The 27,876-nt window shown below is 38.5% G+C and overlaps 1 protein-coding gene and 1 long non-coding RNA gene across 32 annotated transcripts in view; one reads left to right on the forward strand and one right to left on the reverse strand.

The window, feature by feature from the left end:
* The window catches only part of LOC144334399 (uncharacterized), a 50,535-nt gene extending 25,427 nt beyond the window's left edge, over positions 1–25,108 (reverse strand). Inside the window, exons 1-3 of the long non-coding RNA XR_013404193.1 lie at positions 24,413–25,108; positions 3,687–3,749; positions 1,028–1,184 (exon numbers count right to left, since the gene is read on the reverse strand). This is a non-coding gene — a long non-coding RNA (uncharacterized LOC144334399). The remainder of the gene's footprint in view (positions 1–1,027; positions 1,185–3,686; positions 3,750–24,412) is intronic.
* ACER3 (alkaline ceramidase 3) overlaps positions 1–27,876 on the forward strand; it is a 170,303-nt gene that overhangs the window by 123,446 nt on the left and 18,981 nt on the right. For 21 of the 31 annotated variants that reach the window (XR_013403182.1, XR_013403183.1, XM_077960408.1 and 18 more), the window contains 3 exons: positions 3,456–3,491; positions 12,027–12,085; positions 16,729–16,841. Coding sequence is in view for 27 of the 31 variants with exons in the window: in XM_077960408.1 (XP_077816534.1) it covers positions 3,456–3,491; positions 12,027–12,085; positions 16,729–16,841 (208 nt within the window). In the remaining 4 variants the exon portion in view is untranslated. 31 annotated transcript variants of the gene reach the window in all.

Consider the following 27,876-nt stretch of genomic DNA (forward strand, 5'->3'; position numbering starts at 1 on the left):
TGTCAGGATAGATAGTATGTCTTTAATCAAAACAGGAAACTTGGAGGATGAACAGCTTTTACAGGATAGATAATGAGTAGGTTTGCACCATGGGGTAGGGGTAGAGATAAATTCAATATGAAATGTGTTAAGATTGAGGTGCCTGACATTACTGACATCTGAGGCTTAACAGTTAGGCTGGACTAAAGATGTAGATTTGAGAATTGTCAGGGTATAGTTAGTACAAAAATGTGAGAATAGATGACCTGAAAAAGTAGCATGGGCCATTAAGATGACAAAGGGGCCAGGCACAGTGGCTCACACCTGTAATCCCAGCACTTTGGGAGGCCATGATAGGAGGACTGCTTGAGCCCAGGAGTTCAAGACCAGCTGGGCAACATAGTGAGACTCTGTCTCTACAAAACATTTTTTTTTAATTAGCTGGATATGATGGCATGCACCTGTAGTCCCAGCTACTCAGGAAGCTGAGGTGAGAGGATCACTTCAGCCCAGGAGGTCAAGGCTTCAGTGAGCCATGATTGTGCCACTGCACTCTGGCCTGGATGACAGAGTGAGACCCTGTCTCAAAACAGACAAAGACTAGAAGTACAACCTAATGAAATACTTACATTTGAGGACTAGGTGGAAGAAATAGAGCTAGCAAAAGAGACTGAGAACAAGCAATCAGGGATGTAAGAAAGCTAAGAGAGCCTGATGTCATGGAGTACAAAGATTTCTAGAAGCGAAAAATGGAAGAACAGTTGCCTCTGAAAGGATGAGTACAATGAAGATTGAGAGCTAATAGAAATTTTCAGTTGGAAGACCAGGTAACCTTAATGAGGATGCTGTCAGTAGTAAATTGATGGAGGCAGAAGCTAGATTTCAGTTAGCTGAGATGTTGAATAGGAGGCTGAAAGGGCACATATGCACTATTTACTCCTTTCCACATTACTTTGCCTAAACTACTGTATTAGTCCATTCTCATGCTGCTATAAAGAAATACCCAAGACTGGATAATTTATAAAGGAAAGAAGTTTAATTGACTCACAGTTCCGCATGGCTGGGGAGACCTCCGGAAACTTAACAATCATCGTGGAAGGTGAAGCAAACACATCCTTCTTCGTATGGTGGCAGGAGAAAGAAGTGCAGAGTGAAGGGGGAAGAAGCTCCTTATAAAATCATCAGATCTCATGAGAACTCACTCACTATGATGAGAACAGCATAGGGCATGGGAGAACCACCCCCATGATCTGTTCACCTCCCACAAAGTCCCTTCCCCAACACGCAGGGATTACAATTCAAATTACAATTCAAGATGAGATTTTCGGTGGGCATACAGCCAAACCATATCAACTACATATTGGTTAATCATGAAAGAATTGTAGAATTTCAGAGGTGAAATGAAGTCTTGTTATGATATGAAAGAAGAGAATCAAGTCTAGAGATTGTCAGTGACTTGCCTGGCCAATCAAGTTTATATAGAGAATTGGTGAGAGAGACAGACTTTGAAGTCAGATTTAAGTTTGGATCCAGGTTACTTAAAAACTTTGGGACCTTGCAAATTACTTAATCTCTCTCAGCCTTAGTTCCCTTTATCTGTTAAATGAAGAAAATAGTATATATTTTATGTTAGTTGTGAAAATCAATACCTAACACATAGGAAGGGCTCCATAATTATTTGCTTTAAAAAATGTCTTTAAGGCCGGGCGCGGTGACTCACACCTGTAATCCCAGCACTTTGGGAGGCCGAGGCGGGTGGATCACGAGGTCAGGAGATCGAGACCATCCTGGCTAACACGGTGAAACCCTGTCTCTACTAAAAATACAAAAAAAATAGCCACACGTGGTGGCGGGCGCCTGTAGTCCTAACTGCTGGGAAGGCTGAGGCAGGAGAATGGCGTGAACCCGGGAGGCCGAGGTTGCAGTGAGCCGAGATCGTGCCACTGCACTCTAGCCTGGGCGACAGAGTGAGACTCCATCTCAAAGCAAACAAACAAAAAATGTCTTTAAGAGGCATGAGGCATGTCCTTTTGCATTTCTTTTATTAGTCACAACGGGAATCTGATAGCATTACCTATATAAATGGAAATTAGTATTCTGAAATAAGAAATTTCAGAGATTAAAAGCATTCTCCCTTACTGGGTTTAGAGTTACAGATATATAATATCTTATACACATCATACTTTTAAAACTCACAATGCTTAAAGGAAATAATCTGGGGTTTTTTTTTCTTTTTTTTTTTTTGTACTGAGGGTAGAAATTTTGTAGCCAAATAATAAAATTATATAAAATTTTATGGGATTGCTACATTAAATGAGGATATAGAAATATCTAAATCCAGTACTTAGTATCAGAAATATCATAGTCTTGTAGGGAGAAAAAACAAACTATTAAATGCCACAAAGTTTATACATGAAGAGTAATGGTAGAAAGGAGGGTGACTGGTTGCTTCTGCTGTGTAGAGAAAGGATCAGAAAAGGCTTCAAGAAGGAGGTATAGTTTGAGTTGAATCCTAAAAGATGATTAATGAGTAGAGGAGGATTTCTGAACAAAGTAAAGAGCAGCATGTTTAAAAATACAGAAGTGTGAAACTAGCACATCGTAGGAAGCACAGTACTTTCTGGAGACTTGGATGAGGAGGAGACAAGAAGACAATAGTGAGACCAAACAGAAAGGCTAAGAAATTTGAACTGTATCTTGCAAGTGATGAGAGTCATGGCAGGGTTATGACTTGAATTTTGATTCCCCTGTACCATATCATTTAAAAATTGTGCTCCTGTAGGGCAATACATACATGTTAAATCTTAACTAGGCATTGAGCTTAATCATCCACATGACATTGGAACCTACAACTAGGGTTTGTGTAACTGCGAATGCATCTAGAAAGGTGACTTAGAGATTTCTGGAAGCATAAGAAAGCACAAGAAATTTGTTTTAAATGTCTTCACTTACTGAGCCCCTACTGTATGCTAGACACTTTCAGGTATTTTAGCTTATCATTCCTCACCACTATTATTGTTCATTATCCAGATGAGGAAGGATGCGTCTTTTAGTTAACTTGTCCAAGGCCTGTAGCAAGTAAGTGGCAAAGGTTGAAATTTACTCCTATCTCTACGTCCGGTGTTCTCTCTGTTGTAGAACAGATCTGCTACGGGGATTGTCAACATAACTTCTTCACTCCTCATGAGTATCCATGTATCCTTATCCCTCCTTGATACTGATGCAGAGTTTGCAGTGGTCCACAACAGATCTAAAACATTCTGCTCACCATAACAGGGCTAGCACTAAGGAAATCCTCCTGTAGCTCCCAGCCTTCTTGTGGCATGCCACTTGATCTGATTGCTTTTACAGGCTGGATTCAAGTCTGAGTAAGATGGGGGAAGCAGAAGAGGTTTGGGATTTGCAGAGTAGTTGGAATTGGTTTTTCTTCCCTTCATAATGTACTTCATTCACGTGTTTTTTCTAATATTTTGCAGGTTTACCTTAAGGTAAAAGAGCCGATATTCCATCAGGTAATTTTTTGTAAATTATTACACATTAGATTGTTTAACGATACATGGCTGCTTGTGATTTCCTTGTCTAAGAAATGATATGCAGATAAAAAAATTTTTTAATGAAATGGTAGATGTTCTAAGGAAGTTCAGTGTTTAAGAGAGGTTGCAAACTCAAATGCTTACAGGAGCTTAGTGTAGGTAACAGGAATATACCTGGGATAGCCAATGTGCAGGTCCAGCTGGCTGTTGGTATTCAGTAATACAGGTGCAACATTGCTATTATAAGCAGAAAGAACCAGGAAGCATTATGCACATACACATAAAGTCTTTTTATGACATCTAGAAAAGACAGACTGAAAATTCCTTGAACATTTTCCCCCTAATATATTTGAATGCATTTTTGACATGGGAGGTGATGTACATTGAAGGAAGCGAACACAGGAAACTTTAGTGTAGGAAATGGTGATTTAAGTGCATGCCATTATGAAACCAGAGTGAAATAAAGAAGCAGGCCTTTGAGTGCTGCCACGTGCCTGGTACTATGCTCACTACTACACAGACTTCTAATCTCACCAACAGTCCAACTAATTGGGAATTATTATATACATTTCAAGGAAAATGAGCTCAGAAATATTAAATAATTGCCCTAAGGTGACACAGTTATTAAGGGGGAGAACCAGGATTATAACCTAGATTTGTCTGACTCCTTTTCAACATTCTTTTAACAAACTAGCAAACAAAAATGAATAAATAAACACGCTTTTCAGAAGTGCCACAGTTTTAAAATATTTTGTGCTTATATAAACATTTACTAATGTTCTTGTAACTTTTACAATTCAAGCTATACAATAATCATCTAACTGGAACCTAGCTTTTGAAGTATATTCTATAACCACATTATTATGCCTTGCTTTTCTCCAGGTCAGTTGCAGGTGGATGAACTAAAATAAATGCTACAGAAAAGACATCCTCACGGCCGGGCGTGGTGGCTCACACCTGTAATCCCAGCACTTTGGGAGGCCGAGGTGGGTGGATCAGTTGAGGTCAGGAGTTCAAAACCAGCTGGGCCAACATGGTGAAACCCCATCTCTACTAAAAATACAAAAATTAGCCAGGCATGGTGGTGTGCACCTGTAATCCCAACTACTTGGGAGGCTGAGGCAGGAGAATTACTTGAACCCAGGAGGCAGAGGTTGCAGTGAGACGAGATCATACCACTGCACTCCAACCTGGGTAACAGAATGAGACTCTGTCTCAAAAAAAAAAGACATCCTCACTTTCTTGTTTACTGTAACTTGAAATTATGCCATTATGTAATTACTCTTTTATTTAGAAAGTTTTATTAACAGTATAAAAAACAAAGTTGGCCAGACACAGTAGCTTATGCCTATAATCTCAGTCCTTTGGGAGGCTGAGGTGGGAGGATTGCTTGAAGCCAGAAGTTAGAGACTAACCTGGGCAACATAGCAAAAAATAAATAAATAAATAAATAAAAATTAATCAGGCATGGTGGGACATGCCTGTATTCCTAGTTACTCAGGAAGCTGAGGCAGGAGGATCCCTTGAGCCCAGGAGTTTAAACCTGCAGTGAACTATGATTGTGCCACTGCACTCCAGCCCAGGCAACATCTCTTTTAAAATAATAATAAATAAATGAAGTTAATCTGTATAAATACCTTAGTTTTTATGAACTTCTTGTTCGCCTTTACTAAGAAAGAAAAATAATGACCACAAAAATATAAAATTTGGAAATTCTGGGTTAATTTTTACAAGTTTTATGACCATCTATTTTTCATTTTGTGTTTTAGAACTATTTGACACTATGTAATAAAAAACAACTCTTAATAAGTAACTACCCCTAGTGCAATATCCATGTGTTTTTCCACTAATAAAGATTTTCTTCTCTATGTATAGCAGTAATATTTACTGATAAGAAGAAAAGCAGGATGAAAGCTAGGTCTATCCATACCCACTGTGGCTTGTGTCGTAGGCCTAGAGATTAAAAATCAGGATAGAGAAATGAAGAAATAAGGAAATGCTAGGGTGAAGCAAATAAGTAATCTAAAGGTAAAAGACATTCATTCATTCAACAAATGTCTACTATCTGCCTTCTCTGTACCAAATTCTGAGCTGGAATTTGCAGACAGGCAGCAAAGCAAAGACTTTATGATCTACATACAGTCAAGCAGACCTGGATTTAAAATCTAGTCTCCTCCACTTACTAACTGTACACCCTGGACAAGTTAGTTAACCTCTCTGAGCTTTGGTTTCCTCATTGTTCAACAATCGCCCCACCTTTTTTTTTGAAATAGAGCCTCGCCCTGTCACTCAGGCTGGAGTGCAGTGGCTCCATCACAGCTCACTACAGCCTTGACCTCCTGGGCTCACGCAGTCCTCCCGCCTCAGCCTCCCAAGTAGCGGGGATTACAGGCACACACCACTACAACAGGCCGTTTTGCATCTTTTGTAGAGATGGGTTTTACCATGTTGCCCGGCAGGTCTCAAAACTCCTGAGCTCAAGCAATCTGCTCGCCTCAGCTCCCGCCTTGGTGAAGCTCAGGCAGGGTTACAGGTGTGAGCCACCGTGCCCAGCCTGAACAAACCCTTTTTAAGTGCCTTCAATATTCCAGGCACCGTACTAGGCACAAGAGATACATACACTAGTGAATAAAATAACAAGCCCTGCCCTCATGGAACTTCACTGTCTCTATAATAACCTCCTAAGTTTGAGGATTGAATGAAATAATGCATATAAAACCCTTGTCACATAGTAAACAATAAATGTTAACTAACATTAGTATACATAGGCAAATAAGATATGGCCACTAATCTCAAGAAGATCATTATCTAATCAGTAATATAGACTTGTAAAAAATAATTGCAGTATATAAGTCTTGTGATAAATATGTAAAAGCAGTGGTAATATAGACAAGGGTATGCTCTGTCTACTTAGATGACTCCTAGAGGGGCTTCAGGAGATTCTTGAAGATGAACAAGATGTCACAGGTAGAGAAGTAGAGAAAGGCTATTCCATCTATAGAGAAGCATGTGTTAAGGCAGCAGTCCCCAACCTTTTTAGCACCAGAGACCGATTTTGTGGAAGACAGTTTTTCCACAGACAGCCAGGGAATGGTTTTGGGATTCTACCTCATATCATCAGACATTAGATTCTTATAAGGAGCACACGACCTAGATCCCTTGTGTGTGCAGTTCACAATAGTGTTTGTGTTCCTATGAGAATCTAATGCCATTGCTGATTTGATAACAGGCGGAGCTCAGGCGATAATGCTCACTTGCCTGCAGCTCACCTCCTGCTGTGCAGTCCAGTTCCTAAAAGGCTGCAGACGGGTACCAGTCTGGGGGATGGGGACCCCTGTGTTAAGGTACAGAAGTGTGAATTGGTAACTCTTGCACATGAAACAGGAGTACAAGTTCACCCAGGGATTTGTGGTAGCGTGTTGAGGTGTTTACAAAATCACTGACTGCATCTCAACATTCCTATTTTCCTATACGATTTATTTTATTCAACTATATTGCAGGGATTAAACTTTTTTTGTTTTTGTTTTTTGATACGGAGTCTCACTCTGTCACCCAGGCTGGAGTGCAGTGGTGCAATCTCGGCTCACTGGAACCTCCATCTCCCGGGTTCGTTATTCTCATGCCTCAGCCTCCCAGGTAGCTGGGACTACAGTTGTGCACCATCACGCCTGGCTAATTTTTGTATTTTTAGTAGAAACGGGGTATCGCCATGTTGGCCAGGCTGGTCTTGAACTCCTGACCTAAAGTGATCTGCCCACCTCGGCCTCCCAAAGTGCTGGGATTAAAGGCGTGAGCCACCACTCCTGACCTAATTTTTGTATTTTCAGTAGAGACAGGGTTTTTTCATGTTGGCCAGGCTGGTATCAAACTTCTGACCTCATGTGATCCGCCCGCCTTGGCAACCCAAAGTGCTGGGATTACAGGCATGTGCCATCGTGCTCAGCTGGGATTAAACTTTTTAAAGTTAAAACAAATATAAATATGTTATAGAATTGAGTACAATGACCACATGAATTTTTAGGATGAAATAAGAAACTTCAAAGAAGTTTGTGTTTTCAGTGTGCCTCTCCCATCTCTGTCCATCAGGAATAAGTCATTCTTCCTTTGCTACTGGGAGTATTTTGTAGAAAAGTTTTAAAAGCATTGGTATACTATAAATATTTGGTGTGGCTGGCCCTAGCTGTAGGAGATGGGTTTGGATTACTGATGAGGGGTTAGGTCATGAGGAGCCCTTTATACTATGCTTAAAATTATAAGCAGTCAGGAGCCATTAAAGGGTTTTAAGCTGCAGTATGACCAGATGAGATTCTCATTATAGAAAGATCATTGAAAGGCTACCTAGGGTCTGGAGGAAGGAAGTAAAAGGCCAAGGAAAGAGACAAGTTTGATTTCTGTTGCTCTAGTCCATTGAGAAAGGATTTAAAAAACAAACAAACAAACAAACAAAACAGTGCTATAGGATGATATGAAACAATACACTATAGATATAACAAGTAAATTTATATAGTATACATACTTGCTAGAAGGTGATAACTGCTATAAAAAAGAAAAACCATGTTAGGATAGGGTGATGTCCTTCCACTTGCCCCTCCTTCACTCTCTCCAGTCACAGTGAGTCTTGCTTTATATTTCAAACACAATAAGCATGTTTTCACTTTAGGACTTTGGCACTCACTATTACCACTGCCTAGGATACTAGTACCCCAGCTATCTACATGGTTTATATCCTCACTCATTCAGGTCTCTGCTTAAATGTTAACTTAGCAGAGAGGCCTTATCTAACAACTCTATCTAAAATTATAGCCCATCCTTCTCTGTGTTATCCTGATTTAACTTTTATTAGTTGCTTTAGTAGAGAGAAAATACTAATAATACTTTTATAGCCTTTGGAGTCCGGAGACTGAAAACAACTATTAAATATAGATAAAATTTCACTATAAAAATATACATATTGGCCGGGCACGGTGGCTCACGCCTGTAATCCCAGCACTTTGGGAGGCCGAGACGGGCGGATCACAAGGTCAGGAGATCGAGACCATCCTGGCTAACACGGTGAAACCCCGTCTCTACTAAAAGTACAAAAAACTAGCCGGGCGAGGTGGCGGGTGCCTGTAGTCCCAGCTACTCGGGAGGCTGAGGCAGGAGAATGGCGTAAACCCAGGAGGCGGAGCTTGTAGTGAGCCGAGTTCACGCCACTGCACTCCAGCCTGGGCGACAGAGCAAAGACTCCGTCTCAAAAAAAAAAAAAAAAAAAAAAAATATATATATATATATATATATGTATTGTTAGATAAAAATTATAAAAAGGACCAGAAAAGTCTATATTCTATCATCTTTTTTACTTAAAAAAAAAAAAAAAAAAAAAAACCTCTATAAGTTGAGAAATCAAACTTGCATGCTGCCAGCCAGATAAAATCAGTTTCTATATAGTTGGAAGGAGGGAATGAATACTGGGTAGGCCACTAGCAATGGGGAGCATCAAAAATATGGGGTAAGTGTGCTCTGGAGAGAAGAAAGTTAATTTGAAAAAGTCCCATGATGTTGCCAAGGCATAGGTTCTTTCCTAATCCATCATTTCGTATGCTCAACAAATCTCTGGGAAATTCATTCCCATTGACTCCTATATGCTGACAGTTCTATTTCTTCAGCTCTGATTTTTCTTCTAAACTATAGACCTAGGTATCCAACTTCTGCTAGATGTCTCTACTTAGCTATCTCACTGGCACATCAAACTCTGAACGTATGTGCAGAAGTGAACTCACCATTTTTCTCCCTAGTCTTTCTTCTCTTCATATATTCTCTAATCCAATAATTAATTTTGCCATGCATCTAACTGTCCATGCCATAAACCAGGCCATCATCCTTGTCTTTCCCCCTCTCTAACTTCCATTCAAATTAATGATTAGTCTGAACCCTAAATCTCTAATCTGTTCACTTCTCTGCATCTCCCCTATATTACCCTAGTTCAGGTCTCCATCTCTCACTTAGATTACTGCAACACGTTATCATTGGTCTGTTTCCTGTCAGTCTCACCTCCCTCTCATTCTCCACTCAGCACAACAGGGACATCTTTCTAATACATGAGTCTGACCATGTTATCTATTGGTGAAACCTTCATTGACTTTCCATTATTTTTCCTTTTTGTTTGTTTGTTTGTTTTGTTTTGTTTTGTTTTGAGATGGAGTCTTGCTCTTGTTGCCCAGGCTGGAGTGCAATAGCACCATCTTGGCTCACTGCAACCTCCGCCTCTCAGGTTCAAGCAATTCTCCTGCCTCAGCCTCCCAAGTAACTGGGATTACTGGCACCCACCACCACGCTCAGCTAATTTTTTGTATTTTTTAGTAAAGATGGGGTTTCACCATGTTGGCCAGGCTGGTCTGGAACTCCTAACCTCAGGTAATCCACCCACCTCGGCCTCCCAAAGTGCTGGGATTACAGGTGTGAGCCACCCCACCCAGCCTTTTTTTTTTTTTTTTTTCCTGAGACAGAGTCTTGCTCTGTCACCCAGGCTGGAGTACAGTGGTGCAATCTTAGCTCACTGCAACCTCCGCCTCCTGGGTTCAAGCAATTCTTGTGCCTCAGCCTCCCAAGTAGCTGGGATTACAAGCATCTGCCACCACACCTGGCTAATTTTTGCATTTTTAGTAGAGATGGGGTTTCACCATGTTGGCCAGGCTGGTCTCGAACTCCTGACCTCAAGTGATCCACCTGCCTCAGCCTCCTAAAGTGCTGGGATTACAGGTGTGAGCCACCACACCCAGCCTCTGTTACTGTTATATAAAGTCCAGCTCCTTAACATGACTTGAAAGGCCAGATTTGACCTCTGGTCTCTGACTCCATTTTTCCTATTCTATATTACAACAATATACTATAAGGATCTTTTTTTCCTCCTTGTCTCTGGAATATAAGATATGACAATAACTCTCTTCCACTTTCTTTTAAGGTAACTGCTACATGAGCTTCAGGTATAAAATTTTAAACACCATATCCTCTAGAAAGACTTTCTACTGTATAAGTTTGGATTAGGTGGCCTTCCTATGTGTTTACAAAGTACTCTGTACAGTTCCTGCCATAGAGTTATAATACTGTATTACAATTGCCTGGTTACTTATCTCTCCCTTTACTAGATTGTAATTGCTGTGAGTATAGGGATTACGCCTGTCTTATTCACCATTTGAGCTGCAGTTATGGATTTAAGCTGGCAATGAGACTCTAATAAGCTTTAATGTAATACTATATTTACTCAGCTTTATACAAGGATACAGGGTGAGAGTTATAGCAGATGTAGCATCTTCATCTCATCAGAAGACCCAGAGCTATTCATATACACAGCTTCTTTTCTACCCTTATCCACATAAGATTGAGACCAGCCTAGGCAACATAGTGAGACCTCGTCTATACTAAAAAGAAAAAAATTAACCAGGATATGGTTACGCACACCTCTAGTCCCACCCAGCTACTTGGGAGGCTGAGGCAAGAGGATGGCTTGAGCCTGGGAGATCAAGGCTGCAATGAGCTATGATCATGCCATTACACTCCAGCCTAGATGACAAAAGACCCTGCCTCAAAAGAAATAAGAGTAATAAAATAAAACTTAATCAAAATTCTATTCAAAAACTTAATCAAAATTCTAACTCAAAAGCAAACAGTATTATTAATTACTTAGGAATGCATTTGTAGATGACTACTTTAAGTTAGTAATTATATAAAGAAAAGCAAAACAATGTTTATTATACAAGTCAGGAGAGGGGTTTCCTCTAAAAAGGAAGGGAGAGGGTTGGACTGGGAAGACACAAATGCAGCACTTCTGGGGGGTTAACAAGGATTTACTTCTTGACCTGGGTGGTGCTTTCTCAACTATTGGCTTTATATGTATTTGCTAAATCATATTTTCCCACTAGGTTCAATTTTCCAGGTACTAATACTCATCTAATGCTCAATACAGAAAAGAAAGAAGAGCCAACGCTAGGAAGATATGGGAACATATAGAATAAAGAACACAGGAAAATGGATTAACCTTAGTCAAGAAGTGGGCACCTTTTTTGGAGACTAGGGATGAGAAAGAATGCCAGGGGAGGATGCACATGAATGCAGAGGCATTTAGAAGAGTTAAAAGAATTCAGGTTTATAATATTGTAAAATGGGAAGCACAATTACTGTATTTGCTGAAAGCAAAGCTAAAGAGAAGAGAGGAGCTAAAGAGTATGAGGCAAAATTATAACACTTGTTCAGGTTTCAGCAGATATTTAAAATTTCAAAGATCCATTCAGAATTAAAATTGGTATAGGAATTCTGATATTGGTTATTTAATAAAGTTAAGCAGGCTCTTAACTTTTCCTCAGAAGTTAGCATGACTTAGTGATTTAACACATTTTTAAAAATTCTATTCTCTAAAATGTAATGAAGGATAATAAATATTTACATTTAATTGGGAAGGCTATTTTGGTAGGCAAAATAGACTTCCTTTGCCAAAGAATAATTATTATACTAACCTCATTTTCCATTCCTATTTAGGTCATGTATGGAATGTTGGTCTTTACATTAGTACTTCGATCTATTTATATTGTTACATGGTAAGTAGTTTGGATCATCTGTACTATGATTGAAGTATACTCAGACCTATGACAGTAAATCTATAGCCTAAATTGAAATAACACACAAAAGCTCACTTCAGTAGAGATGCTGGAAGAAAACTATAACCCAACACTTATTGTTATATTATAGGGAATACTGGGTCTTCAGACAAGTTGTTCATGGGCATCATGTGAAAACTAGGGTTCCAAAATTAAAGACATGGGAAAATTAAAGGGAGCTGTCTATGATGGCCTTGTTTTGAATATTTATAAAGTTCATTAGATATTAGATACCTTAAAAATCCTACAGTTAAAACAAAATTGTTTTTGTCTTTCTTAAACCTACTTGACTAGAGATTTCCTTTTACATAGTACCTCCAAGGAAGGCTATTAATGTCACAAAGAATTAGTATTTCATGAAAGATTATTTGGGAAATGGGTATAATCTTTAGGCATTCATGAAAATTAAATAAGAAATAACATTCGTGAGATTACCTTAAATAGGGTGTGGCCGCACAACAGGTGTTCAATAAATAAGTAGTATGATTTGTGGGTTTGTTCTTTTTTTTCCTTTTTTATTAAACTTTTAGTTTCCAGATAACTGTAGAAATGCATACATTTGTAAAAAAAAAAAAAAAAAAAAAAAGATCCCAGTATCCTTTACCACTCTCCTCCATTTGTAGCATCTTACAAAACTATAGTATGATATCAAAACCAAGGCTTGATATGAATACAATCAAGATACAAAACATTTCCATCATCAGAAGGATGCCTGTGTTGCCCTTTTATAACCACACCTACTTCCCTCCTGCCCCACCTCACTCCTTACTCCCTATCCTTAACCCCTGGTGATCACTTAATCTGTTCTGCATTTCTGTTTTTGTCATTTCAAGAATGTTATATAAATGGAATCATATATATAACCTTTGAGATTGGCTTTTTGAACTCAGCATAATTATCTGGCGATTAATCCAAGTTGTTGAGTGTGTCAATAATTCATTCCTTTCTACTGCTGAGTAGTATTCCATGGCATAGATGTACCACAGTTTAACCATTCACCTGTTGAGTAACATCTGGATTGTTTCCAGTTTTGGGCAATCATGAATAAAGCTGCTATGAACAATTGTAATGCAGGTTTTTATGTGAACACAAGTTTTCGCTTCTGGAATAAATTTCTGGAATAAATGCCCACAGTGAAATTGCTAGGTTTTATAGTAATTTATGTTTAGTTTTTCTCAAAACTGCTGAATTGTTTTCCAGAGTAGCTCCACCATTTTTACATTCCCACCACCAATATATGTGTAATCCAGTTTCTCTGCATCCTCACCAGAATTTGGTAGTGTCACTATTTTTAATGAAGTTTTTAAAAATTTGCATTTCCCTAATGGCTAATCACATTGAACGTAACTTCCATGTGCTTATTTGCCATATGTATATGTATTCTCCCTGGTAAAATTTCTGCTCATGTCTTTGCCTAGTTTCTTTTTTTATAAGAGATAATAAGGACACTTTCTATTGTTTTTACAGTTGAGTTGTGAGGTTCTAATTCTTTTTTTTTTTTTTTTTTTGAGACAGAGTCTCGCTCTGTCACCCAGGCTGGAGTGCAGTGGCCGGATCTCAGCTCACTACAAGCTCTGCCTCCCAGGTTTACGCCATTCTCCTGCCTCAGCCTCCCGAGTAGCTAGGACTACAGGCGCCCGCCACCTCGCCCGGCTAGTTTTTTGTATTTTTAGTAGAGACGGGGTTTCACCGTGTTAGCCAGGATGGTCTCGATCTCCTGACCTCGTGATCCGCCCGTCTCGGCCTCCCAAAGTGCTGGGATTACAGGCTTGAGCCACCGTGCCCGGCCGTGAGGTTCTAATTCTTTATTAAATACGTGATTTGTGAATTCTTTCTCCCAATCTATAACTTTTCATCCTCTCTTTCAATGACCAAACATTCTTAATTTCAGTGAGGTCAAATTTATCAGTTTTATGGATTGTGTTTTTGGTGTCAAGTCTAAGAACTCTGTACCCACCTATAGATGCCAAAGATTTGTTCCTATGTTTTTTTTCCAAAAGATTGTATAGTTTTACATTTTACATTTAAGTCTGTGGTTTATTTTCAGTTCATTTTGTATAAGATCTGAGGCATAGGGCAAGGTTCTATTTTTTACATGTGGATGTCCAACTGTTCAAAGACCCATTAGTTGAAAAGACTGTCCTTTCTCCATTGAATTGCTTTTGCAGTTTTGTCAAAAATTACTTGGGTAGATTTGTGTATGCTTATTTTAGGGATCTCGGTTATGTTCCATTGATTGATGTGTCTCCCCCTCCAGCAATACCACACAGTCTTCATTACTGTGGCTGTATAAGTCTTCAAATCATACAGACTGATTCCTGCCACTTCATTCTTCTTTTTCAAAATTGCTCTAGCTATTTAGGTTCCTTTGCCTTTCTATATAAAGTTTAGAATAATATTGTCTAAATTTAAAATCTTGTTGAGATTTTAGGAATTATGGGAATTACATTAAATATGCATATCAGTTTGCAGAGTTGACATCTTTACTATGTTGAGTCTCTTGATTTATTTAGATCTTTAATTTCTTTCATCCGCATTTTGTAGTTTTCAATTTTTTAAGCAGTTGTGATATTGTATTTTTAAATTTTAGTGTCCACATGTTCATTGCTATTATATAGATACACAATTGATTATCTTTTATTCTGCCACCTTGTTGAAGTCAGTTCTAGGATAGTTTTTTTGTAGATTGCTTTGTTTTGTTTTGTTTTTTGGTTTTTTTTGAGACGGAGTCTTGCACTCTCCCAGGCTGGAGCGCAATGGCACGATCTCGGCTCACTGCAGCCTCCGCCTCTCGGGTTCAAGTGATTGATTCTCCTGCCTCTGCCTCCCGAGTAGCTGGGATTACAGGTGCCCACCACCATGCCCAGCTAATTTTTCTGTATTTTTACTAGAGACAGGGTTTCACTATGTTGGCTAGGCTGGTTTCAAACTCCTGACTTCATGATCTGCCCACCTTGCCTCCCATAGTGTTGGGATTACAGGCGTGAGCTACTGCACCCGGCCCTGTAGATTTGTTTTTAAGATTTGCTGCAAATAGAAATAGTGTATATCCTCATTCTTGATGTGTGTGCTTTTTAGTTCCTTTTTGCCTTATTGCCCTGACTAGAACTTCCAAGACTATGTTAAGTAAGAGTGGTGACAGCAGATCTCCTTGTCTTGTTCCCAATTTTAGGGGAAAAGCATTTAACCTTTCATCATTAAGTTAAATGTTAGCTATATGTTTTTTATAGATGTTCTTTATTAGGTTGAGGAATTTGCCCTCTATACTGGTTTGATAGGGCTACCATAAAATACCATTAGATTGGGTGGCTTAACCAACAAACTTATTTTCTTACAGTTCTGGAGGCTACAAGTCTGAGACTAGGGTGTCAGCAGGTTTGGTTTCTTCTGACACTCCTCTCTTTGGCATGCAATTGGCCACAGAGAGAACACAGAGAGAAGGTGGTCATTTGGTCTTTTCTCTGTGCATGCCTGTGTCTGATTTCTGTCTCTGTGTGTGTCCTAATCTCCTTTTCTGATAAAGGACACCAGTTATATTGGATTAGGGCCTACCCTAATGACCCCATTTTAATTTAATTATCTCTTTAAAGAACCTAGCTCTAAATAGTCACATTCTAAAGTACAGGGGGTTAGGACTTTAACATGAATTTCAGAGGAGACACACTATATCCTCTATTCTTTATTTTTATCATAATTTTCATTATCATAAATGGACCTATAATACACTCTATTACTAATTTTCTTTATCATGAATGGGTATTGGATTTTGTCAAACGCTTTATCAGTATCAATTGATTTTATCACACTGTTTTATTCTGTAGTCTGTTAATAAGGTGGATTATGTTAATTGATTTGGGAATATTGATCCAGCCTTGTATCCTGGGATAAACCTTACTTAGTTATACTATGTAATTCTTTTTATATATTCTGAATTCTTCACTTGTTAATATTTTGTTAAGGATTTTTGTATCTGTATTCATAAAGGATATTGGTTTGTAGTTTTTATTTTTTGTCCTGTCTTTTTCTGGTTTTGGCATCAGGATACTAAACATTTCATTAAATGAATTGAGAAATGTTGCTCCCTTCTATTTTCTGGAATAAATTGTGTAGAATTAGTGTTAATTCTTCTTTCAATGTTTGGTAGAATTCTCTAGTGAAACTATCTGGGCCTAGAGATCTGTTTTTTGGGGCATTTTTAAATTACACGTTTTAAAAATAAAGGAAATTCTGACTGACACCTGTTACAACAGGGATGCACCTATAAGACACTAGGCTAAGTGAAATAAGTCAGTCACAAGAGGACAGATACTACATGAGTCCACTTATATGAGGTTCCTAGAGTAATCAACTTCATAGAGACACAAATAAAATGGTGGTCGGGGCCTGGTGGGGAGTAGGATAAGGGGGATCCCTGGGGAAGGCATTGGAGAGTTATTGTTTTGTGGGTACCAAGTGCAGTTTGGGAAGATGGAAAAAGTTCTGGAGACAGACAGTGGTAAGGGTGGCACAACAATGTGAATGTACTTAATGCTACAGACCTATATACTTTATTTATTTATTTATTATTATTATTATACTTTAAGTTCTAGGGTACATGTGCATAACGTGCAGGTTTGTTACATATGTATACTTGTGCCATGTTGCTGTGCTGCACCCATCAACTCGTCAGCACCCATCAACTCATCATTTACATCAGGTATAACTCCCAATGCAATCCCTCCCCCCTCCCCCCTCCCCATGATAGGCCCCGGTGTGTGATGTCCCCCTTCCCGAGTCCAAGTGATCTCATTGTTCAGTTCCCACCTATGAGTGAGAACATGCGGTGTTTGGTTTTCTGTTCTTGTGATAGTTTGCTAAGAATGATGGTTTCCAGCTGCATCCATGTCCCTACAAAGGACACAAACTCATCCTTTTTTTATGGCTGCATAGTATTCCATGGTGTATATGTGCCACATTTTCTTAATCCAGTCTGTCACTGATGGACATTTGGGTCAATTCCAAGTCTTTGCTATTGTGAATAGTGCCGCAATAAACATACGTGTGCATGTGTCTTTATAGCAGCATGATTTATAATCCTTTGGGTATATACCCAGTAATGGGATGGCTGGATTATATGGTACATCTAGTTCTAGATCCTTGAGGAATCGCCATACTGTTTTTCATAATGGTTGAACTAGTTTACAATCCCATCAACAGTGTAAAAGTGTTCCTATTTCTCCACATCCTCTCCAGCACCTGTTGTTTCCTGACTTTTTAATGATCGCCATTCTAACTGGTGTGAGATGGTATCTCATTGTGGTTTTGATTTGCATTTCTCTGATGGCCAGTGATGATGAGCAGTTTTTCATGTGTCTGTTGGCTGTATGAATGTCTTCTTTTGAGAAATGTCTGTTCATATCCTTTGCCCACTTTTTGATGGGGTTGTTTGTTTTTTTCTTGTAAATTTGTTTGAGTTCTTTGTAGGTTCTGGATATTAGCCCTTTGTCAGATGAGTAGATTGCAAAAATGTTCTCCCATTCTGTAGGTTGCCTGTTCACTCTGATGGTAGTTTCTTTTGCTGTGCAGAAGCTCTTTAGTTTAATGAGATCCCATTTGTCAATTTTGGCTTTTGTTGCCGTTGCTTTTGGTGTTTTAGACATGAAGTCTTTGCCCATGCCTATGTCCTGAATGGTACTACCTAGGTTTTCCTCTAGGGTTTTTATGGTATTAGGTCTAACATTTAAGTCTCTAATCCATCTTGAATTAATTTTCGTATAAAGAGTAAGGAAAGGATCCAGTTTCAGCTTTCTACTTATGGCTAGCCAATTTTCCCAGCACCATTTATTAAATAGGGAATCCTTTCCCCATTTCTTGTTTCTCTCAGGTTTGTCAAAGATCCGATGGCTGTAGATGTGTGGTATTATTTCTGAGGACTCTGTTCTGTTCCATTGGTCTATATCTCTGTTTTGGTACCAGTACCATGCTGTTTTGGTTACTGTAGCCTTGTAGTATAGTTTGAAGTCAGGTAGCGTGATGCCTCCAGCTTTGTTCTTTTGACTTAGGATTGTCTTGGAGATGCGGGCTCTTTTTTGGTTCCATATGAACTTTAAAGCAGTTTTTTCCAATTCTGTGAAGAAACTCATTGGTAGCTTGATGGGGATGGCATTGAATCTATAAATAACCTTGGGCAGTATGGCCATTTTCAAACTTTTTAACTCTTTTAAAGTATATAGGTCTCAATATCATGAGACTGATATACTTTAAAAGAGTTAAAAAGTTAAACTTTATGAATACTTTAACATAATAAAATTTTTACATTAAACATATGCAGAAAAATAAAATTACAGGTTCAGCTTCTTTAATAGTCATGCAGTTATTCACTTTTTTCTTTTTTCTTCCACTCTTGTTGAAGACATGCAGCTATTCAAATGATTGGTTTTATGTTGGGTGAATTGTTCGTTTCTTGAGTCATTGGTTCATTTCATCTAAGTCATTAAAATTTATGTGTGTAGAATTGGTTATAATATTCCCTTGTTTTCCTCTTGATGTTGAGAGGGCTTGTAGTGATAATCTGTTTCATTCCTAATATTGGTAATGTGTTAGGCTTCTCTCTCTCTTTTTGGTCAGCCTTGCTAGAAGTGTCTCAAAGTTTATTGATCTTTTTAAAAACCAGACTTTTGTTTGATTGATTTTCTCCATTTTTCATTTTTCAGTTTCATTGATTTCTGTCCTTTATATTTTCTTTGTTTTGCTTGTTGTGGGTTTATTTTTATTTCTTTTTCAAGGTTCTTGAGATGGAAGCTTAGATTTTTATTTCAGACCTTCCTATTTCTTAATGAGCATTTAGTGCTATAAATTTTCCTCTCAGCAGGACAATGCTAAAGCATTGCTTTAGCAGTGTTCCACAGCTTTTTGTATGTTGTATTTCATTTTTATTCAGTTCAATGTATTTTTTAAAATTTCTCTTGAGACTTCCTCTTTGACCCATGGATTATTTAGGCTATGTTGTTTCACATTCAAGTGTTTGGAGATTTTCCTGTTGTCATTCTTGATTTCTTGTTTGATTTCATTGTGGTCAGAGAACACACTCCACATGATTTTATTTTTCTTAAATTTATTGAGGTTTGTATTATGGATCAGGTTATACCAAGGATATTTACACCAAGGATATCTTGGCATATGTTCCATATTTTTTTGAAAAGAATATGTATTCTGCTATTGTTTCATAAAATCTTCTACATATGTCAATTAGATCCTGTTGGTTGATGGTTGTGTCAGTGTTCCCCATGACTACCCTCAGGTCTGATGATTCACTAGGATTCACAGAACTCAGAAAGCTGTTACACTCGTGGTTAAGGTTTGTTACCTAAAGGTCAAACTGAGAGAGCATGGCCCAAGACCCCAGGCAAATAAAAATAGGTGTTTCCTATAAAGCATGTTAGTTGCATAAACTATCTGGCATGGCCCAAAGTGTCAAGTATACAAAGACACTCTTATTGGGCAGGATTTTCTAAGGTCTCAGAAGTTATCTCCCAGAAGCCAGTCAAGAGCCAGTCCTTTCTTTGAAATGTGCAGTGTTTGTGCTCCAAGCCCAACGAGTTAGCTATTTAATGCTCAATGGTGTTTTTTAGTTCTTCTATATCATTGTTGATTCTCTAGTTGTTCTATCAGCTGATGACAGAAAAATATTGAAGTCTCCAAACATGATTTTGGATTTGACTATTTCTCCTTCATCAGTTTTTGCTTCACACATTTTGCAGGTCTATTGTTTGATGCACAGACATTTAGAATTGCTATATCTTCTTGGTGGATTGGCTTTTTTGTCATTACGTAATGTTCCTCTGTGACTCTGGTAATTTTCTTTGCGCTGAAGTCTAATTTATCTGTTTAATATATCCATATTAGCATAGCATTCTTTTGATTAATGTTTGTGTGGCATATCTTTTTTCATCCTTTTAGTTTCAACCTGATCATATTGTTATATTTGTTTTTTTTTGTTTTTTTGTTTTTTTGTTTTGAGACGGAGTCTCGCTCTGTCGCCCAGGCTGGAGCGCAGTGGCCGGATCTCAGCTCACTGCAAGCTCCGCCTCCCGGGTTCACGCCATTCTCCTGCCTCAGCCTCCCGAGTAGCTGGGACTACAGGCGCCCGCCACCTCGCCCAGCTAATTTTTTGTATTTTTTAGTAGAGACGGGGTTTCACCGTGTTAGCCAGGATGGTCTTGATCTCCTGACCTCGTGATCCGCCCATCTCGGCCTCCCAAAGTGCTGGGATTACAGGCTTGAGCCACCGCGCCCGGCCATATTGTTATATTTGAAATGCATTTCCTTTAGACATTATATAGTTGAATTAGTTGAGTCATGTTTTTAATCCACTCTTCCAATTTCTTTTAATTGGTGTATTTAGATCATTTATATTAATGTAATTATTAATATATTAGAACTTAACTGCCATTTTATTTTTTGTTTTCTATTTGTTCTCTCTGGTTTTTTGCTTTTGTATGCTTTTTCCTGCCTATGAATTACTTAAACTTTTTCTTTATAATTCCATGTTAGTGTGTCTATAGTGCTTATGTTTCTCTTTGTATTGCTTTTTTAGTGGCTGCTCTCAGTGTTACTTATATATACATACCCTATCAGAGTCTAATGTTAATCAGCATTTTACCAGTTCCAGTGAAGTACAGAAAACTTACCTCCCTTTCATGTGTCTGTATTCATTTCCTAGTGCCACCATGAAAAAGTACCACATAGGTGGCTTTAAACAACTAAAATTTATCGTATCACAGTTCTAGAGGCTAGAAGTCCCAGATGAAAATGTCTCAGGGCCATGCTCCCTCTGAAACCAGTTGGGAAACTTCTCTTCCTAGCTTCTAGTAGTTTGATAGCAAGCTTTGGCATTCCTTGACTTATAGCTGTATCACTCCAGTCTTTGCCTTTGTCACATGGCATTCTTCCCATGTCTCTGTGTCTTCAGATAGCTATCTTCTTATAAGGACACCAGTCATATTGGAGTAGGGCCCACCCTACTCTAATATAAACCCATCTTAAATAATTATATCTGCAAGGATTTTATTTCCAAATTAGGTAACATTCTAAAGTACTAGAGTTATGACGTCAACATACCTTTTTTAGAGGTGAAAAATTCAACTCATAAGAATGCCTTTAGCCTGACCCACTTAAAATATAATTGGTATATAATATATATATATGTATGTTATATATACATATATATATATATATTTTTTTTTTTTTTTGAGCCAGAGTTTCACTCTTGTTGCCCAGGCTGGAGTGCAGTGGCGCGATCTTGGCTCACTGCAACCTCCACCTCCCGGGTTCAAGCAATTCTCCTGCCTCAGCCTCCCAAGTAGCTGGGATTACAGCACCTGCCACCATGCCTGGCTAATTTTTATATTTTTAGTAGAGACAAGGTTTCACCATGTTGGCCAGGCTGGTCTCAAACTCCTGACCTCAGGTGAGCCACCGTGCCCGGCTGTCTTTAATATTTTGTCTCCATGCATTTAGGACCATATCAGACAGTGTTATGATTTTTGCCTTAATCATAATACATAGTTTAGAAAACTCGAGAAGGAAAATGTGTTGTGTCCTCCCACATTTATATTCATTTCCATTGCTCTTTCTTCCTTCCTGATGTTCCATGATCCCTTTTTTCATCATTTCCTTTCTGTTTAGAGAACTTCCTTTAGCCATTTTTTAGGGTAGGTCTTCTGGAAATACAGTCTCTTAGGTTTCCTTCACCTAAGAATATCTTGATATTTATTTTGTTCCTAAAAGATGTATTTACTATATATAAAATTCTAGGTTGACAATTATTTTCTTTCAGAACTTGAAAAATGTCATGCCACTTCCTCTGCCCTTCATATTTTTTTAATGTAAAATTCTTTATCATTTGAATTGTTTTCCCCCATAGGTAAGATGTTGTTTGTCTCTCACTACTTCAAGATTTTCCTGTGTCTTTAGTTTTCAGAAGTTTGGCTATAGTTTGTCTTAATGTGAATTTCTTTGGGTTTAACATGTTTGAGCAGGGCTCATGCCTGTAATCCCAGGTACTTAGGAGGTTGAGGTGGGAGGATTGCCACTGCTTTGTCTGAGAGGGGAAATATTGCTTTATTATTTCTCACCATCTTGTTTCCACTGACACCCAAGTGGTGTGGCTATGGTATTTCTGGCCAGTGGTGAAAATTCTGACTCTCCAGTAGGTCTCTGACACTACCCCAGCAGGGAGGGAAAACAGTGTCTCATCATTGCCACAGGAAGATAGATATCCAAGCTCCTCACATGGTCTCTAAGGGAATGAGGAACTAATTACTGTGGGTGGGGATGAGAGTCCCAAGCCCTCACTACTTGGCCTTCTTAACCTGGCATGAGGTTGAAGCACCTTCTAATACCCTGAGGAGGATGGAAGTCTAGGCTCCCCATTCAGCCTTTGTGGCATGAGTGGGGAATCTATTGCATGGCAGGGTGACTATAATGTATTATATATTTCAAAATAGCTGAGATAGCAAATTTCAAATTTCTCACCACAAAAAAATAAGTGATGGGTGTGTTAATTAGCTTGATTTAATCATTCCACATTGTATACATATGTCAAAACATCACATTGCACTCCACAAATGTATATAATTATGCTTTATCAATTTAAAATAATATTAATTTTTTAAAAAGAAAACACATGGAACTCACCACTATATCATTTCTCAGGTCCCAAAGTCCCTAGTTAATCTGCTTTTTCTCAGCACCTTTCAGGGTCTTCTTATGTCTGTCTTATATATAATGCCCAGCATTTTTAGTTTTACTTAGTGGAATGAATATGAAAAAGTACATCCACTTCATCTTCCCAGGAGCCCAAGTCCCAGTTTATTCTGTTTTTAATTTAGGTCCCTTAGGCAAATATAAAGAAGCATAAAATACAGTCCTTGACTTAAATCAAGTCTGATAGACAGGGTACCAATACTTTTAGAAATACACATGACAGACCTTTAAAAAGCACTTAACAGTGGCAATCCTGTGAAATAAAAGCAACTTTCTTCCATCTGTCTTGCACAGCTTCTTTCCTGTATGTCCATTTGTTGATCATTTCATTTAGCACTGGTCATTGTTTCCTTATCTGTCTGCTCAACTGCACTGTGAGCTTCTTAAAGTCTTAGTTATCTTGGTAATCCCTGGATCCCAGGATAGTGCTTATCCATAAATGTTTTTTAAAATCAAATTGAAACTCTTAAAACTTTTGTTACTTTTAATTTGTCTGATGAAACATCTGAAAATTCCTCCTGTAACAAAACACCTAGAAATTCTAGATATAATATAACAAACATCCGTTAAATGCCCAGATGAGTTCAAAAGAACATAAAATTCCAGGCTGGACGTGATGACTAATGCCTATAATTCCAGCACTTAGGGAGGCCAAGGCAGGAAGATGACTTGAGCCCAGGAGTTTGATACCAGGCTGGGCAATAATAGGGAGACCTAGTCTATACAAAGAGAAATTTAAAAATTAGTCAGGTGTAGTGATGCCTGCCTATAGTCCTAGCTATTTGGGAGGCTGAGATGGGAGAATCACTTGAGCCCAGGACATTGAGGCTGCACTGAGCCATGATTGTACCACTGCACGCCAGCCTGAGCAACAGAGAAAGACTCTGTCTCAAGATAATAACAATCCAAAGCATCTATATTAGGCCATTACTGCATTGCTATAAAGAAATACTAGAGACCAGGTAACTTATAAAGAAAAGAAGTTTAATTGGTTGACAGTTCCTTAGGCTTTACAGAAAGCATGTTGTGGCATCTTCTTGGCTTCTGGGGAGGCTTCAGGAAGCTTACAATCATGGCAGAAGGCAAAGGGGAGCAGACATGCCACATGGCAAAAGCAGGAACAAGAGAGAGTAGGGGAGGTGCCGTACACTTTAAACAATCATATCTCTTGAGAACTCACTCACTACCACAAGAACAGAACTAAGCCATGAGAGAGCGCCCCCATGACTCAAACACCTCCCACCAGGCCCCCACTTGGAACACTGGGAATTACATCTCAACATGAGGTCTGGAGGGGGCATCAGATCCAAAGAAGGAGCTGCAAACTACAGTGACAAATGAGTACTTAGATCATGGTCAACTGGCCAGGCACAGTGGCTCACACATGTAATCCTAATACTTTGGGAGACTACAGTGGGAGGACTGCTTGAGCCCAGGCATTCAAGACCAGCTTGGCAAAGAAGTAAGAACCCACTTCTACAAAAAAAAATTAATAAATTAGGTAGGTGTGGTGGCACATACCTTTAGTCCCAGCTACTCAGCAGGCTGAGGCAGGAGGATTGATTGAGCCCAGGGAGTCAAGGCTGCAGTGAGTCATTATCACACCACTGCACTCCAGCCTGGGCAACAGAGTGAGACCCTGTCGCAAAAAAGAGAGAGAGAACGAGATTGTGGTAAACTTCAAGGCATTTGAAGATGCCACAAAACCAGAGCCTTAGGTTTGAATAGCCACAAAACAGAAGGCAGTTTTTGGTATGTTTCAGACTGGCAATTGGAACTATTTATTTCCTCATCACCATACACACACATATACAAATAAAGCCAGGACCATTAAAGAGGTATATTGTCAGTGAAGGGCTGGGCTAGAAAAAATTTGCTGTCTAGGCCGGGCGCGGTGGCTCAAGCCTGTAATCCCAGCACTTTGGGAGGCCGAGACGGGCGGATCACGAGGTCAGGAGATCGAGACCATCCTGGCTGATACAGTGAAACCCCGTCTCTACTAAAAAATACAAAAAAACTAGCCAGGCGAGGTGGCGGGCGCCTGTAGTCCCAGCTACTCGGGAGGCTGAGGCAGGAGAATGGCGTGAACCCGGGAGGCGGAGCTTGCAGTGAGCCAAGATCACGCCACTGCACTCCAGCCTGGGCGGCAGAGCGAGACTCTGTCTCAAAAAAAGAAAAAAAAGAAAAAATTTGCTGTCTAACAGAAAGAATTGACAAGGCAACTTGTCTTTCAGCCTCAGTTTTAGGTAGGAAAAATGACTCCTCCCCTAAGAATTTGTAAAGAAATGTATTCTTAATGGAGGCCCCTCTGGATTTCTGTAGATGGAGATCAAACATGTACATAATAATTCTAAAACCATGGGAAGGAATAAGCCACCATAAACAAAAGTCAGGAAAAACAAATAACCTCCCTCAAATCAGATGCTGAAATACAAAGTAACAATTTAGAAAATATTTAATAAAATAAAAGAGAAATCGAAAATGAGACCAAGGCACAGGAGATTATCAAAAATGAAAATCAAGATATGAAAGAGAATCAAAGAACTTCTGACCTTAAAAATAAAGTCGGCCAGGCGCGGTGGCTCACGCCCTTAATCCCAACACTTTGGGAGGCCAAGGCAGGCAGATCACTTGAGGTCAGGAGTTCGAGACCAGCCTGGCCAACATGGTGAAACCCCGTCTGTACTAAAATTGCAAATATTAGCCAGGCATGGTGGTGGGTGCCTGTAATCCCAGCTACTTGGGAGGCTGAGGCAGGAGAATCACTTGAGCCCAGGAGGTGGAGGTTGAAGTAAGCCAAGATCGCGCCACTGCACTCTAGCCTGGGCAATAGAATAAGACTCCATCTCAAAAAAAGAAAAAAGAAAAGAAAAATAAAATAAAATCATCTAAATAAAAAAATGGATAAGTAAAAAATATACTAACACAGCTGAAGTTAGAATTAGTGAACTGGAAGATAACCTAAAGAAATAAGCCCGATAACATCACAGAGAAATAACATTTAATTGCCTTTCCAAAATGAGAGAATAGCAAAAATGGGGAAAGAAGAGGTATTCAAAGAGATAACAGATGAGAATTCTCTAGAACTGACAAAGGACATGACTCCTTGGCTTCAAAAACAAGAAATTCCAAGCAAGACAAATAAATGAAAATCTTTCTCAGGTGTGGCAGATGTGATAGATTAGCATGGTTCCAGCCTCCTTCTAGTGTGCCTTCCAGTACTACAGATGCTAAAAGGTTAAAAGCTTTATTTCCCATATTTCCTTTGCAGGTAAGATTCCAAGTAACACTCGGGTTCTGCCAATCACATGTATTAACATGAGGCTTGAATTCAGAACCAGTTAAGTGAGGGAAGAGAAGTGGTAGTATGTAAAGAAGTGGTAGTATCCATTTACTGGTGTGGATCTAGGGTATGCATCATGACTGGTGCAAACAGGTCTGATGGCAGGTTCCTGATCTGTAATTATACTAAGGTAGTTTGATGCTGGGTGCAGAAGTTGGTCCAGAGGCTTCCCAATTCTCTAGCTTCCTAATTGTGACAAAGAAAAAAGTTCCTTTGGCAAGATTTTTCTGTGGTAGTGTTCATCAGTCATTCCTGAAAAGCCTATGACTTGCTCATTCAGCATTTCTGTTGAAATTCAAAGTATTAAATTCTTTTCGGCTTACCATCTAGTTGTTACTAGTCTCTACAATAGAATCTTCATTGATACCTGTAGAAAAAGCATACTGAAGATGCTGAAATCCAAAGACAAAGATCTTAAAAGCATTCAAATATTTAAAAAAAAAAAAAACACACATATTACCAACAAAGGAATAACTGTTGGTCTGCAGACTTACCAACAGCAATCATGGAAGCCAAAACACATATGGACTGTTATCTTTAAAGTACTGAGAGAAATTAACCATCAGCTTAGAATTCTATACCCAAATATCTTTCAAGAACAAGGGTAAGATAAAGACAATTTGAAACAAACAAAAATGGAGAGATTTTGCCAATACACCTCACTAAAATATTCTTTAAGAGATATTCTTGAGGCAGAAGAGCTGAGATGCAAGAAAGAACAATAAAGAAGAAAAAATGATAAACCAGTGGGAATATTTGAACAAAATATTGTGACTGCTTAAAATAATGTGTCATTTGAAAAAATAAAAATATACAAAGTGGAACAAATGGACAAAATAACATGTATAATGGAAGAGGATAATCGAAGTTACATAGTTTCTACATCAAGAAACTTGTTATTTGGGAAGAGAATACATTCAGTGATTAGTTTTCATGTTTACATATGCATTTTTGGTAACCACTAAAAATGGTAATTGACTTTACAATATCTTTCAGAAACATGGAGGAGTAAATAAGATTCTAAAAACTGGATCCAAAAGGAAGTTAGACTAGAACTTTTAATAATCAACAAAAAGTTAAGGCATCATTTAAAACAAATGCATTCACTAGATTAGTAATAAGATTCAATTTACCAGAACGAAATGGCAAATTCTAAACTTTTATGGAAATTTTTAAGCAAAAATTGACAGAATTTACAAAGATAAATAGACAATGCTCCATCATGCTGAAATACTTTAACACACTAACTCAGACAAAAAAAATATATAAATATGGATATAGATAAAATCTGAGTAACACAATAAGAAAATGATCTTGTACTCTTAATATTTAAAATATGTAAACCTTTCTCAAACATGCATAGAATAATTATTAATTCTACTCGATACTAGCTTTAGAGCAAGGTTCGACAAACTTTAAAGCAGTAGTCCCCAACCATTTTGGCATCAGGGACCAGTTTCATTATAGACAATTCTTCCACGGATTGGGGTGGAGGGATGGTTTCGGGATGATTCAAGAGCATTATATTTATTGTGTACTTTATTTCTGTTATTATTACATTGTAATATGTAATGAAATAATTCTACAATTCAACATAATGTAGAATCAGTGGGAGTCCTGAGCTTGTTTTCCTGCAACTAGA

This window comes from Macaca mulatta, chromosome 14 (assembly GCF_049350105.2).
Source record: "Macaca mulatta isolate MMU2019108-1 chromosome 14, T2T-MMU8v2.0, whole genome shotgun sequence".
In the NCBI taxonomy this organism is placed as follows: domain Eukaryota; kingdom Metazoa; phylum Chordata; class Mammalia; order Primates; family Cercopithecidae; genus Macaca; species Macaca mulatta.